Genomic DNA, 16,461 nt, shown 5'->3' on the forward strand with positions numbered 1-16,461 from the left:
TCTAAAATGGTGAAACATTCTGTACCACAAGAGTCGAGACAGGCCTTTGATGATTGTAGGTGCTTGTAAATGTGTGAAGTTTTGTCAGACAAGAGGTGCTCACGAACCCGTGTACAGATGTGGCGAGTGGTCTCACCAATATAACTGGCATTACAGCCAGCACATGAAAATTTATAAACGACACGCGAACGTAGACCTGGTGGTACTGAATCTTTCACACTGAACAAGTTTCTGAGCTTAAACGTATTGAAGACTAACTTAATATCTAAATCAGGTCTACAATAACGTTTCAGTAGATGCCTTAACTTGGTTTGAGCGATGTCAGAAAACCGCCCAACATAAGGAAGTTTAAAATAATGCGAAGAAGGGTTTCCGGAGTTTAATGTGACGTTATGCGTGGGAGAAGGATTATAGCTCTTGGCCAGATGTCTTGAGATAATCCTGTCTATGACGCTGGAAGGGAAACAATTTTTCCGTAGCAAGAAAATAAGTTTTTGTACATCCTTGTGGAAACCAACCCAGGAATTATTGATCTTATATACTCTGTCAACCAAAGTTCTTATTAAACCTAATTTGTACATCATAGGAGTGAAGCTAAAATAATTCGTCAGAAGACCAGTAAACGTCTTCTTGCGGTAGACGCTAGTAATTATGGATGGATTACTGTTGTCAATCAGTATGTCTAAGAACGATAATTTCTCATTAATTTCCTTTTCCATTGTGAAGCGAATACTAGGGTGTCTGGTGTTTAAATAATCAAAGAACAATACCGCGTCCTTCTCATTATTGAACAAACAGAAGGTGTCATCGACATAGCGTCTGTAGAAAACAACTTCAGATAATGAATAGTTGTCTAACCAGGTTTTTTCATGATGTCCCATAAAGAGATTTGCAAGTACTGGAGCAAGTGGGGACCCCATGGCAACTCCATCGATCTGATCGTAAAACACTCCCGCAAACAGAAAACCGGTTTCAGCTGTCGCAAAGGAAGGGAAACTGAGGTAGATAATTGGTTGATTTCATGTACAAAAGAGAACGTGTCGCGGACGTTGTATTCATGTGGGACATGTGGCTCGAGAAGATTACAAAGGAATTTAGATAAATTGTAATTGTAGGTACCTATTGAAGAAATTCATGGTATCTTTCGATGTCGAGAGCTTATTCACTAGTATACCTCTCGATGAGTGCATAGATATTGCGATTAGGTATATTTATCAAGGTAACCCTGGTCTTAAGATAAACGCCGCTGACCTAAGAAGGCTTTTTGCCTTTGCGACAGCTGAAACCGGTTTTCTGTTTGCGGGAGTGTTTTACGATCAGATCGATGGAGTTGCCATGGGGTCCCCACTTGCTCCAGTACTTGCAAATCTCTTTATGGGACATCATGAAAAAACCTGGTTAGACAACTATTCATTATCTGAAGTTGTTTTCTACAGACGCTATGTCGATGACACCTTCTGTTTGTTCAATAATGAGAAGGACGCGGTATTGTTCTTTGATTATTTAAACACCAGACACCCTAGTATTCGCTTCACAATGGAAAAGGAAATTAATGAGAAATTATCGTTCTTAGACATACTGATTGACAACAGTAATCCATCCATAATTACTAGCGTCTACCGCAAGAAGACGTTTACTGGTCTTCTGACGAATTATTTTAGCTTCACTCCTATGATGTACAAATTAGGTTTAATAAGAACTTTGGTTGACAGAGTATATAAGATCAATAATTCCTGGGTTGGTTTCCACAAGGATGTACAAAAACTTATTTTCTTGCTACGGAAAAATTGTTTCCCTTCCAGCGTCATAGACAGGATTATCTCAAGACATCTGGCCAAGAGCTATAATCCTTCTCCCACGCATAACGCCACATTAAACTCCGGAAACCCTTCTTCGCATTATTTTAAACTTCCTTATGTTGGGCGGTTTTCTGACATCGCTCAAACCAAGTTAAGGCATCTACTGAAACGTTATTGTAGACCTGATTTAGATATTAAGTTAGTCTTCAATACGTTTAAGCTCAGAAACTTGTTCAGTGTGAAAGATTCAGTACCACCAGGTCTACGTTCGCGTGTCGTTTATAAATTTTCATGTGCTGGCTGTAATGCCAGTTATATTGGTGAGACCACTCGCCACATCTGTACACGGGTTCGTGAGCACCTCTTGTCTGACAAAACTTCACACATTTACAAGCACCTACAATCATCAAAGGCCTGTCTCGACTCTTGTGGTACAGAATGTTTCACCATTTTAGATTCTGCCGCTTCGAAATACAAAATTAAGATCAAAGAGGCATTGCATATTAAGTGGGACAAACCCATCCTTAATCAGCAATTGAAGCATCTAGAGTTGTCTCTTTCCTTTTGATTCTGTCATCATAATAATTTTTCTTATTATGATCATTATTTTTCTTTTCTCCTTCTTTCCCCATCTGGCGCGTGCTATGTCACGTTTTTTCGTATTTAATATTCAAATTGTAACGTAAACAATATGACGTAATTTGTAACGTAATCTCATATAAATTCAAATGTACAACCGTTAAAATCGCATTTACAACTGAAGATGACATAAGAATGTCGAAACATGTCTTGCAAACTAAAAGTTGTGGTTTCTTTATTAAGAACTAGTGTAAAGTGGTTTAAAAGATAAATTTATGCTCCTTTAAGTGGGACCTAAAGGTATATGATTGAACTTATTGTGACGATAGGTTTTCGCTCGCTAACTGGAAAACTGAATCTTCGCGGACGGAACAATAACAACTGGGGGAAATAACTCGGTAGAGACCACTTGGCAGCAAGAACGGAAACCATGTAATAAATGACAAGCGATGAAAGCGAGTAACAACAAAAATCTATTCAAAAGCTACTGTGGTTTTTATGCATTTTTTGATTTATTAAAATGAAAAGACTTGAAATGGTTAAATGTGAAAGTTTACGAATAAATATGTTCCGAATAACACACACGGGAAAATCAATAAATTTTCCCGTAACATTATGTCAATTCTTAATCTTGGAGTAAAGTTGGCTGAAAGATGGAAATTAACCCCCTGCAAGCTGGCTTTTATAAGTTTGAACAAAACGCTATTTGGACATGTAATGTCTAAAAGTAAAATAATGTAGTACTTCAAACTAAGGGAGTCGCTGAAGTAGCTACTCTGTTAAAAAAAAGTAAAGAGAATCAAAACAGATATATGCTTCACAATTTGCTTTTATTAAATACTAACAATGCAATATTTTTTGAACAGAACAAGAGACTGATATATTTCCTTTCCTTTCTTCTATGTACAACAATAAAACGTTGAAATGTGACTCTATTTCTCAAACGCGATCTTCAACTCACTTTAAAGGTGAATATTGAAGTTAACAAAAATCTCTGCTTTGTAATTCTACAAAAGTATTAAAACAGAACAGGAGAATAATATTATTTCTTTCAATTTCGTTTTCAAAAGATATCTATACACACACTTAAATTTTTAATGCCATGTAACGGCATTGAATTGTAAACTGACCTCACAAGAAGAAAATTTATCCTCCTTGAAGTCAAAGGCTGAAAACTATATGATAATATTACTGCCTAACTGTCTTTGGGTCTGATGAATTGTTTTTTTCGCCAACAATATTCCTCAGGGTAAAGTGAACAAATAAAAGAAATAACATGATTTAAAATTAAACCCTTTCAAAAAAGAAAGTGTGTAGAAATTTCTAGAATGAAATCGTGCATCGACACCATTAAGCGGAGAAAATGTCATTCAGTTTCTGAGCCCACTGTCTCTCCATCAGTGGGAAAGAAAGTCAGATTTAAAACACTGGTGATGTGGAAGGTTGCCTGCAAGCAACCCTATTCTGCCCCTGTGTTTGTGATGGAATGGTTCTAGGAGCAACAACGCGTAATGGCATTCTGGGTGTTTCTAATATAGAAGCTGCCCTCTCTTCCACTCGCCTACCTGAAGTACTTGGTGTAGTTACAGGAGAGGTTTCTGGTGTTGCGATTTTGGCTGCCCATTCCTAGGCATCGGAAGGTGGGCCTCTCTTTGATAAAATGGGGTGCACTCTCTGCTGCCAGAAATTAGCTCTTACTCTTGGTTGAAGACTCTTGATGTATCATCTAGTGCTTTCTTTACATTCTGCAGTATTGTTCTCTCCCACGGTAACTTTTTGGCTAGATAGCTTTTAACACGGGTTGGTTCTCCATTTTAATCCTCGGACATCAGAACTGGTGTAATCCCAGGTAAGGGCCTTTGCTATTTCAGCCTTTCTTCTTTCAGTCCATGGCATTGTATTTAGGGCACAAACTCTCCTCTGAATTTTCTATGGGAAAAAAAATGAATGAACTTAATTATTTGAGCATTCAATCAGTTAATTTTTTAAAAGCATGGCTTCTTGTAACAACAACAACAAAAAATGGCTGTTAAGCAGCTACATGTAAAGAGGGTCTGAGTGCTGCTTCCACAATAAAATACTTGAATCTTAACAGGTATATGCATCAGCTTAAAACTTCTTAAGATTTCCTCAATGCAACATGTTGTGAAGATACTATATCAAATAATTTTAGCACTGATCTCTGTGTTTTGGATTAACAACCACAAAAGGACACAATATTCAGTGTCAACCACATTTTAAACGTTGTATTAAAAGCACAACCTCAATTGTTATTTGGATAATCAGTAGCCACATTCAGGGTTTGGTTCAGATTTGCTGACAAGTCAACATCAGGTGTGGAGCATTCAACAAAAGCTGGACCTAGGCTTGGCTACCATGCTGGTGAAAGACTAGTCAGTCAAAACAATGGATTTTTTAAAAAAAAATTGTCATTCATGGCTGACTTGTATGTGTGTCTGTGGGGGGGATGGTAATAGTTCTGCTTAATCATGCGTGCCGACGTTGCTTATGAATTTGTAGATCATAACAAAAACAGAATACATATATGTCTTGAAACTTACATCATGCATTCTTCCTTACCTCCTGCAAGTAGCCTTGTGCGATCCTTGCTTTCCTTTGTCAGTCCTAGCAAGGGTGTCATTCAAGCTTTTAAAATATGCGGCAGCAGCACCTTGGAAGAAAATAATAAATCCACTATTTAAGGTTTCTAAAGACCTGCAATTTTAAGCCACTTTATGTACGGCATGTTACAAAGTCCTGAGGCTAAGGCACAACTTGAAGCAGTGTTCTGTTGTGGAGCGAAAATTATGCAAACTAAGTTCTTGTGAGTATTCTGTTAAGAATACATTCAGCTCCCTTTGGGAGGAGATGTTTTTAGAACTTTATACATTTTTCTTAAATCTTGCTGCGAAATAAAACAAAAAATATAATCAAATCGGGGAGGGAAAGTGCTTGTTAAGCGGTGTGATGACTTTTTGTAAGTTGAATAGTAAAAATACCTGTTCCACCAACGAGAATGCAGCGATTGTCAATCTCGTCCCCAAAGTCCGCTTTCCTTTCGTTCAGCACCAAGAAGTTGTCTGGGGACGAGATTGAACGATTGTTTACCAAAATGGCCTTTACTGCACACGTTCAAAATAAATCCATCGGGTTTGCCAATTCGGCTTTCGATCGATATATCACCGATTTCGAAGTGTTTTCAAACAGCCAAACTAGACAGGTAGAAAGCAATACCAAAATCATACATATATACCGAATAAAAACATCAGCAAACAATGTCAGCATTTAAACGAATGAACAGTGACAATTCCACTTGTTCCAGTGGGCGGGTTTAATTACGCTTCCGGCGATTTGCCTGTCACTGTCCACATTTAAGTCAGAATCAGTGCGACTGAAAAGTATCTGTTTAGCACACTGATCGATAGAATGAGTGTAAACTTACACGACACTGTTGTGAAACTGCGACCTTTCTCTTCCTTTTTCTACTTTGCTGTGTTGTGTCATCAAGTTTAGCAGAGACCGACTCGAGAAGCTGCCGTTGTTCCGCGCTTCGATTGTCTCCCGAAGTCGCCGATTTTCCGCTACCACACTCTCAAGGAGCATAACAAATCGATCGTTCAAGCTAACTGGAAGCTCTTTGTCCATTTGAAGGCCAAAAAAATATTTTCTTTAATCCAAGCGAATTGCCACACACGCGAAAGGTGGGATAAAAATGGCACCTTTTGCAGAAGAACTTGATGTGGGCGCGGGACGCGGAAAAAATGGCGCTAATTTATCTCTCACCTCATGATTGGCTTGTTACAATTTACAAGCTTATGATTGGCCAGTTAAGCGCGATACACCGCTGAACGGAAACTCGCAGGCTCTGCGATCTTCAGGGAGGGCGCGAATCACAAAGTGAATGACTCGAATGTTGTGTTTACAAAATGTTTTTAAAAGGTCGACCGCGCTTGAAAAAACAGAACAGACTCCTCTGTAACACTATAACGTTTTTAAAATGCATTTAGTTGTTCGTATTTTTTCAGCAGGATGACAAATCGTTTTGGCGTAAGACATAACATATAATAGATATTGTCAAAGTAGCTGCTTTCGGTTTCCATCCCTAGTTAAAAATATACGTTTGGAAATGGCGAGTCTTTCCATCATCTTGAAAGTGGAGTATACTGGCTAATCATGTCTTGAGCATAAACGGTCAACTTACCTTGAGTCAGTGTTAAAGTACAAACCAAACCGCATAAGAGAAACTTCATGTTGACCGGCCACTTTGAGAGTTATCCCGCCATAGAACTAGTGTCGAAAATGGCTCCGCATCTCATTGCCATGCGTTTCTTAAGGGGTTTTTTTACAGGTTTTTTTTTTCTAAATAACAGGGCTTTGTTCTTTTCTGAGAAAAAGGAAACGTGTTTCTATCAGGATTACCTTGAAATTCCGAGAGTGAGCTTTGTGTCCTCCATGAGCATTCAAAATGTAATTAACGCTTAAGCATATCTTTGATGCTAAACAGGGTCCATTAGTCTCTTCAGTAAACATTTGAATTTAATAATGAAAGACCTCTCCATTTCTCACTGCTTGGGTTAAGGGAGTGCCAAGCGCAATAAACTTAGTTGCCTTCATTTTCTTTTTTGCCTCTCGTCAGCGACCGTTTCATACGATGTATTTTGAGCATCATAACAATATTTGACCGTCAAAATAAACGTTTTAACAGCTCTAGTGCTCACTCTATCAAGCATAATGTATCTGAGCTTAATCAAGTTCGTCTCGAACTCATCAGCCCTGGAAGTCGAGGACTCAGTGGTTGATACGGTTACGTTAGCTTATTCACGAGAGCGTCTCTCCTGCTGAAGTGAGACCGGAAAATGCATCATTGGCTACAAGTCCTTTTGTTTGTCTTATTTGTCAGTTTTAAATCTTTGCCTAGATAAGTTAGTGGAGGTGTTGCTACGGCAGCGAAAAATTTTGCATTCCTTCATGAGGAGTCAGGGAATTAGTTTGTTTATTCATTGCGACATCATTCACCAAAATAGGGTTGCGATCTCAGTTTATGCACGTGTTATTTGCAGCTTCCTGATAGGTATATTAAAGACAAAGGAAGATATCTGGCATTTTAGGGTGACAGAATCTTTCGAGGAGAGTCCAAATATTAAAGAAACCAACCTTCAACAGAAAACTTTGAGTTGTTATTTGAGATTGTAGCTCAATAAGTCGAAATGACTACGCAGACCGTAAGATAACCCGAAAAACATTCATCAGAGAGAGGGGTAACAGGAGAATTATATTTACCTCAAGTGCGCTTAGTTTGGTTCGATTGAAATGAATACGTTTGAATCTGCTGCCGTGCCATATTAAACATTTAAATGATGTTGTCGTAGCGGTAACACGGAGTTTAGACCTTTTAATTTTCTTAGCATGAATCTCCCAGGATCAAACGCCGAATTCATTTTTTTTGCTTTTACTGAATAAGGATGAGTCGTCCATAGCAAGTGTCTTGCAGCTACAATTATTTACGCCATGTTTAGGGCTTTTTTTATGATGGTGAAAGCAGAGGCCCACTGTGAGTGTTATCGCAACAAATAAGATGATTCCACATGCCACTGCCCATTTAGAGGAGGATTCTCCTGAAGATTTTCTTGGCAATGAAACGCCGACCTCTATAACAGAAATAATAATAAAAAAAAAAAACAACAGCAACTCTGATGGTTAAACTGTAGTAGTTGGGAAAGCAGGTAATGTAAAGGGTAGATGGCTAAATGAGTATGAAGATCCGTTTGGAGGTTAAGTAATGGGAATGAAAGTATTCTTACGTGTTTGATGGTAATGAAATGTTTCGACTTGTAACACGTGAAATCATCAGCAGTCTTAACTCAGGCTACTGGTTCTGAGTTCAGAAACCAACAGGCTTGCTGGTACAAAATTACTTTAACTTAGGATGGGCAAACCAACAGGATACGAACATTACCTTTCGACGTATCTGGAGACCCTGTATTTGTAGCTCTCACGGCTGTTGTGACTCTTATCTGTTATGGAGTAGTAGTAGTGGCTTTTGGTGGACCTGTGTCTAACAATTAATGCGAAATCAACTTTCATACCTGGTAGTGTTAAAACTTCGGAAATACAATCGGTTGAGTAAAGAAGTTTAAAGGTGTTAAGAACAGTATGACAAAAAAGAATTTTCCCGCCCCTATTGCGCAGCGGAGGCCTCAATTCTCGGTAGATCAGGAACACAATTGTGTAGTCAATCTTCCAGTAACTAGATGAAGTGTTTGAACAATTCACAAAGGTAACAGAGCTTGTGTAGAATGGCAGTTTTAATTGTATTTACGAAAAAAAACAATAATCTGCAATTACCGTGGAAGGAATTATACTTGCAATTCGTAGTGATCTTGGAATTACTGTTGACGATTTTCCGTGATAATTCAGTTTTAGAAGATTTCAGGGACCCTTCAGATCAAGGAACTACAAATTTGATCCCGACTGAACGAAACAATTCCCCTTCAACCTTATCAGCTTTTGCCACTATTGAAGATACATTCATCTACCTCTACGCGGACCCCTTCTTATAACCTACAAATGAACAATGATCACAATAACCTGAAATACAATTTTGAGTTGGAACGAATATTCTCTGTGCTGTCTTGAACCATTTTACTTACGTCTGGACACAACTTGAAGCTGAACCGAGTCGGTCAACGGGGTATTCTGAAGTCCGTATTCTACCATTATTCCATACGTCTTGCCATCTTCAAGTTTTACATTGTAAAGTTCAAACACTACGACAGAGGATGTCAAATTTCCTGCCCAACCCACCGTTGACTTATATGAAGACCTTGTTGAGGCAAAACCACTCGAGTTGACAGCTATCAACTTTGTTTTCAGGAAGCCAGGACTCTTCCAAATACCAAACACAACCTCGAAAAGATCATTCTTTAGATCTCCTGAATTGTAGTGCCACCTAAATGACACAGTCTCACCAATAGAGACGTTTATGAACCTTTTTGGAGCAGCGATCATACTTGGATAAACTGTAGCATGAATGGACACTGGAAAGATATGATAAAGCAAAAGTCATAATTGAGGGGGTGGGTCGTAGAAGTTTGGTTGTGTCAGGATAAAACTTACCTGATTCCCCTTATGACTCAATAGTATTATTATTATCCCGCCTCCCTCATTGGCAGTCAATTTCCTGTGGTTCCCCCCTTTAAACCCTGTTGGCCTCGACTAATTCCCCCTCCGTTCCCACTGAAAACGTTGTGACTCCCCCCTTAACGTAACAATTGACATGCTACTATTGCAAAATTTATGAAAATTACCTCCACTGAATTAAACAAAACGCTATCAGTCAGCAGTAACCGATAAGATCGATTGGAAATTATTGTATGGGGTTTAATACTTTTGGTAAACTTTGGGTAAGCGTAGAGAAGTGTCATCGAAACCTGACTACGTTGATAAGATCAACAACAGTGTATAGAATGTTAGCTTAATACCATTAATACATTTTAGTTACATATCATTTAATTTCCACCAAAATAGAAAAGTTTATATCTCCTACCTAATTTTCTGGGCAAAATTTTGTTTATTGTCAAATTTTAATTTTAAGTTACAAATTAGTGAGAAAAACAGGAAGCAATGATGAGTCAACTTAAGGGATCATGGCACCCAAATTTGGTGACTCTTGTGACAATAAAGGATTCCTTATGTAACTATCCCAAACGTCAACGAAAAATTACACTGTACCGAGACTTAAGCGGCCAGAACAAGACGTCAGTGGCATGTTTCTCACGTTCGTCCTATTTGTCTACAGACCTGACAAACTCATTTGATTTTGTAGCGTGAGCGCTTGATACCTTAATTAATAATTGAAAGTCTCGAAACAAGATACATCGTAAATGCAGGTTTTAAACACTTACAGTCAACTTACCCAGAGTCAGTGTTGAAGAACATACCAAACTGCATAAGAAGAATTTCATTTTGACCCGCTGCTTTAGGACTAGACTCTTGAAATGATGCAGAACACAGCAGCATAGCATTGTACGCATGACTTATTTTGACTCTCTCTGCTTATTTCCCGGAAAAAAGGTAAGCGTGTCTATTGGTGGGTGAAAAGCACAACCTTGATAACTTTCCGAAAATAACTTTGTATTCTCGAAAGGTCGATCAATTTCAATTGCTTGTGAGTGTCTCGAAAGAAGCTGGTAGAAGAAAATCTTGGCATCTATGTCACTCAATTTACCAACAGAAAGTGAATTTCTTGACTGCGGGCCATAAGCTGAAATTTGAATTTTTGCCTGTTTGTGACAGTTATAAATAGCTGTAGTGTTTCGGCAAAACATTGTTAAAGCTAATTCAAGGTCGTCACAGGTACTCGACACTTAAAAGATCAACCTCAGCAGCGCGGAAACTTTCCAGACCTTATTTAAGCGTCAATAGCTATTTTTTATATACATCCGTATAGCCTGGGTAAAGGGAGTGCCAAGCGTAATGAACTATAAATTGCTTTCATTCCCTTTTTGGCCTTTCGTCTGCGACCGTTACAGACGATATATTTTTGAGCATCATAACAACACTTGACCGTCAAAATAAACATTTTAACAGCTCTAGTCCTCACTCTATCAAGCATACTTTATCTGAGCCTAATCAAATTCGTCTCGAACTCATCAGGCCTGGAAGTCGAAGACCAAGTGGTTCCTACGGTTACGTTAACTTATTCACGACTCCTTCCCTCCTGCTGGGATCGGAAAAAGCATCATTGGCTGCAAGTCCTTTTGTTTGTCTTCTTTGTTTTAAATCTTTCCTTACATAAGTTAGCGCAGCTGTTGCTATGACAGCGAAAAGTTTACATTACTTCATGAGGATTCAAGGAATCAGTTTATTTATTCATTGCCACATCATTTACAGCTACGTCGAAAATCAGCTATAACTGATAAGTAAATTAAAAGCAAAGGACAATATTTGACATTTTAGAGTCACAGAATCTTTCAAGGAAAGGTCAAATTTATAGAAACCACCCTTAAACAGAAAACTTCGAGCTGTTCTTTAAGATTGTAATTTAATAAGTCGAAATGACGACGCAAACAAAAAAAAGGGAAGGTCGCATTTAGTAGAAATACATTTAGTGTCGATTTAAATTTCTATGCAATGTTTAAATCCTTGAAGTAATGTATATCAATGATTAACTTCACCCTAAAACACAACTAACTATATATTGTAAGACTGACCGGATATTACGAATTGGTAAATCTACTACCTTGAGTATGTTATATTTACAAAATACTCTTGCAAAATTCCTTTTCGTTGCTTTCAATGAAGCTATTATTTTTTGCTCCATTTTTAGTGCATTTTTTCTGATGGTGGCAAAGGCCCACAATGAGTATTATCACAACACATGAGATGATTCCGCTTGCCACCACCCATTTAAAGGAGGATTCTTCTGATGATTTTCTTGGCACTGAAACGTTGGGCTCTAAAACAGAAATTAAAAAAACCAGCAACTCTGTTGATTTGACTGTAGTAGTTGGGTAAGCAGATAATGTAAAGGGGTAGATGGCCAAACGAGTATGAAGGTCCGTTTGGAGGTTAATTAATATGAATGAAAGTGTTCTTATGTGTTGGATGGTAACTGATGAAATGTTTGAACTTGTAATATGTGAAATCACTTGCAATCTTAACTCAGGCTACTGGTCCTGAATAAGGGTCGGTAGGTTTGTAGCGATGGGTCATATATTATTAAGGAGATAAAAAGCTATTAAAGAAAAGAAGTTTGATCTCCAATTCTTGTGTAATTTACCTACAGGTTTACTGGTGCAAAAGTACTGCAACTTAGGATTGGCAAGCCAACAGGATACAAAAATTACCTTTCGACGTAACTGGAGACCCTGTATTTGTAGCTCTCGCGGCTGTTGTGACACTTATCTGTTGTGCAGTAGCGGTTTCTGGTGAACCTGTGGCTAATAATTTATGCGTTAAAATTTCGGAAATACAATCGGTTGAATAAAGAAGTTTAAAGGTGTTAAGAACAGTCTAAAAAAAAAAATTTTCCCGCCCCTATTGCGCAGTGGAGGCCTCAATTCTCGGTAGATCAGGAACAAAATTGTGTAGATCAATCTTCCAGTAACTAGATGAACTGTTTGACCATTCACGAAGGTACCAGAGCCGAACAAAAACAATTCCCCTTCAACCTCATCAATTGTTGCCACTATTGAAGATACATTCACGAACCTCTTTTCCGCGGACCCCGTCATATAACCCACAAATAAACAATTATGAAAGTAACCTGAAATACAATTTTGAGTTAGCACGAATATTCTCTGTGCTGTTTTGAACCATTTTACTTACGTCTGGACACAACTTGAAGCTGAACCGAGTCGGTCAACGGGGTATTCTGAAGTCCGTATTCTACCACTATTCCATACGTCTTGCTATCTTCAAGTTTTACTTTATAAAGTTCAAACACTGCGATAGAGGATGTCAAATTTCCTGCCCAACCCACGGAGGACTTATATGAAGACCTTGTTGAGGAAAAACCACTCGAGTTGACGGCTATCAACTTTGTTTTCAGGAAGCCAGGACTCTTCCAAATACCAAACACAACCTCGAAAAGATCATTCTGTAGATCTCCTGAATTGTAGTGCCACCTAAATGACACAGTCCCGCCAATAGAGACAGTTATGAACCTCTCTGGAGAAGCGGTTATACTTGGATAAACTATAGCATGAATGGACACTGGAACGGACATGATAAGGCAAAAGTCATTATTGAACGTGGATGGGAGGGGGGGGGGGGGTCAGAGATGTTTGGTTGTGGCCCATGAGCTTTCAATTTCCTCTAGTCCCACACTTAAACCCTGTTAGCCCCAACTGACCCCTCCTCCGTTCCCACTGAAAACGTTGTGACTGCCCCTCAAAGAAAGAATGAAAAATCCTCGTCCCCCCCTCAACCCTGATGATAACTAATGGCTGGTCCTTGCGTAATGCTTGACTAATGTTTAAGAAGTGACCAAAGACTTATCAAGTTCAATGACGCTGCGCCTATTTTTACTAAAAATATGTTCTCTTGATTCTTGAGAATCCAACATGATATCGGTAAGTTTCACTCTCAAGAAAATTTCTAAATGTAAGGCCTTGCGGGTATCTTTTTTTTTCTATTTCTTAATGATTGCACACCTTTCACGGACAGTTAAGTAGCTGGCCATAACATATGACATAGGTTGAATAGCACTGTGTCGTACAAGTAACAGACACTCCGTCAAGAAGTAACCTTCAGATGAAGGAAGTCTTGAAATAAACTACTATTTCACTTCTCATTAAAAAACATTACGAGAAACTGTTGCTCTTAACAAATCAATCATATATCAATTCTTTGTTGCGGTAAAAGCCTATTATAATGATTTACTTTGGTATGGTGGAACACCGAACAGGTACGGCTGAGCCGCAAATGTAGCGAGGATGGATACGGAAAGTGAAATTTATTTCGTAGCTGATTTCCATAGTATGACCCTTCTTTTTGGCGCAATCGTGCTCAGAGGTCTACCGTCACGCTTTTTCCCAGAAAGGATACCGCCAGCGTGGAACAGTTTCTGAGAAACGGATGCATTTTGCTTCGAAGAGAAAACAAATGATTAGTGTCCACGATATTTCATTATTAAGTTTTAGACACGAATTTTTTATTTGATTTCCACCTTTCCTTCTGTAAAAGCTTTAGCTGAAGTTTTCTATGGCGCGCCCTCCAAGTTCATATTCAAACTATTTTAATATGTGATACATTATTTATATTTCTGTGCCTATTCAAAGCATTTTGATATGTGATACACGAGGGGCCTACTACGTACTGTTATGTTATCGAAAGAACTTGACGTCGTTGCGTTATCGAAGCCTGCTCGTAACTTGTCATTACATGAAAAACAAAGCAGACTTCTGCCAAAACACCTTCTATAATATAGTATGTAAGACACTTCGGTTACTGAACTAACATGAGCAACTCGCGCAAACGGGAGGCCTCGGGAGTTTGTTCAGGAACTTTATGTCTTGACTCAGCCCTAAGTACACGCTCTTAAATACCTTATCGGTAGGTATGTTTTGGCTTACGGGACAACTTACCCTGGCAGAGTAAACGTATTTTTAGAATGTTAACCAAAAGAATTCTTCGAGAACTAAAACCTCAACAAACCCAAACACGACTAGCGATGGCGATTATCATACGAGAATTAAGCCCTTAATTACAACAGTCAAGGGCTCAACACTCAAAGGGTAAATGTGGGGCCGTGCAGCACATGACAAACCAAGGCTCACAAGACTCGCACAAGAATTCCAAGATAATCTATCTGGCCTGAATAATCCCGGAAAAGACCGACCTAGCCGGAAAAATTAACAGCGTTTCGATTCTTCTTTGAAGGATTTTGCTTGAATACGTGCAGTTGGGTAAACAACTGGCCTGGCTTGACATTTCTGTTTCAAAATTTAACTATTTGGACAATGAAGTGAAATCACGACATCTCCCTAAGATAAAGAAACTTGAGTCGCTTTCGTAGTGGAACTGATAAACTTTCTTGATCAAAGAAAGCAAGAAAAGCCTATATTTTTCAGGAATTGATTTTAGATGGAATTTTTATTCTGGTTCTTACCGATATCTTTTTTTTCATTTGTTTATGACGCACAATGATTTATTTATCATCATTTATTTATGACGCACCATTATCTATTTATTATCATTTATTTATGACGCATCATTATTAAGGTTTCAGTTTTTTTCGGATCGGTTCCATGTCCAGACAGCCATATACAGATTCCACGATTCCTAATTTTCCAACCGTCCAAAAATAGACATTTTCTGAGAATCTGAACCTCATTAATTCGTCTGCGGTGATCCATTCGCTCCAGGTATACCAGTTGTTTACGATGGCACTTTCTTGGAACTCATGCATACGAAATTAAAAACATTGACTGTCTTCTGACGCCAGAATTTGTTTTGGTGCCCATAGAGTACTTCGAAAGTATCGCCCTTTTACGGTGTAATACGATAGAAACTTACGACCGAAAATATAAAACAGTAATAGAAGGGGTGTTTGTATCCACGTTTAGCAACATTCGCTTTTCGCTTTCTTCGCTTATTTCCATTTAATTTACATATTTGCTTTGCTAGTAAACCAGCGTCGCACTCAAAGCGGAAAACGTGCCGTGTTGTTACTTTCACTTTCACTAGAATTCCGCCTCACAACAACTTAAACATAAACACAGACCAAATTAGCATTTTCTGCATTAACCGCACATTTCTGTCATTTGCCTGTAGTTCGTAACATCTTTTGTGTCTAAGAGGGGGAATTGTAAAATGCAGTCTAACCAGGTTTTTAAGAATATTGAATCTTTCGCTCTGCAATCGACTTTAGAATATCGAAAACTGTGGGTTCTGTATTTTTCAGTTTCCTCATGACAATGTTCTCCAACATGCTCGGTTATTTCAAAGTATAATGTAGCGTGGATAATATTTTCAATAACATTCGAATTCTCAACACAGAAACTACAAATCCACGTTAAACTTACCTGTGAGGCACTGAATCACTACGATTAGGATCGAAAGTATATAGGCTTTCATCGTCCACATAAACAAATACTGCTCTGCTTCGCATATCCTTGGGTTTTTAAGCTTAGTTGTTCCCTCTTCAGAAACTAAGCAATTCGGAAGGCACGCCGGAAAATTTCAGAAAAAAATTCAGAAATTCAAACAAAGAGATGACTTTTCCATGAGTAATTCATAGCAAAAGTTTCCCATGATTCCGGGAAATCAGGTGATATTTAGAATTGTGCAGGTGGGATTGAAATGGCTTAGGGGGTCGTCTCCATTCTAAAGCCTGTCGTCAAGTCCAACATCTGATGCATCCGCCGCATAAAGAGGTTTTATTTTAAAACATATACTTGCACATAGTTGTGCTCTGATATTGCAACAGTTGCAAAACATAACAATGATCCTGATCGTATCGTAAACGTATGAGTATAGGATGGGACATACTCGGTAGCCGCATGGACTGACATTATATTAAGGCAATCATTACCGGTAGCATCGATTAAAACTAAGCTAACGACTTATCTATTATATG

At 38.4% G+C, this 16,461-nt stretch overlaps 1 protein-coding gene and 2 pseudogenes across 2 annotated transcripts; all 3 read right to left on the reverse strand.

The window, feature by feature from the left end:
- Positions 1 to 4,072: 4,072 nt before the first annotated feature.
- LOC136278070 (uncharacterized) lies at positions 4,073 to 6,023 on the reverse strand (annotated as a pseudogene).
- A 1,749-nt stretch (positions 6,024 to 7,772) lies between these two features.
- LOC131782816 (uncharacterized) lies at positions 7,773 to 10,375 on the reverse strand (annotated as a pseudogene).
- Positions 10,376 to 11,404: 1,029 nt separating this feature from the next.
- On the reverse strand, positions 11,405 to 16,100 carry LOC131782817 (uncharacterized). Of its 2 annotated transcripts, none has more exons than XM_059099554.2 (4): positions 15,908 to 16,100; positions 12,708 to 13,094; positions 12,227 to 12,313; positions 11,405 to 11,835 (listed from the first exon to the last, which is right to left on the reverse strand). In XM_059099554.2, the coding sequence occupies exons 1-4, from the start codon at positions 15,966 to 15,968 to the stop codon at positions 11,636 to 11,638; spliced, it is 735 nt and encodes a 244-aa protein (XP_058955537.2). In that variant the 5' UTR covers positions 15,969 to 16,100; the 3' UTR covers positions 11,405 to 11,635. The 2 variants fall into 2 exon arrangements, with proteins under 2 accessions (XP_058955537.2, XP_058955536.2); XM_059099553.2 differs by having other exon boundaries at positions 12,227 to 12,319.
- Between the last annotated feature and the right edge of the window lie 361 nt (positions 16,101 to 16,461).

Source organism: Pocillopora verrucosa, chromosome 14 (genome assembly GCF_036669915.1).
Source record: "Pocillopora verrucosa isolate sample1 chromosome 14, ASM3666991v2, whole genome shotgun sequence".
NCBI lineage: Eukaryota > Metazoa > Cnidaria > Anthozoa > Scleractinia > Pocilloporidae > Pocillopora > Pocillopora verrucosa.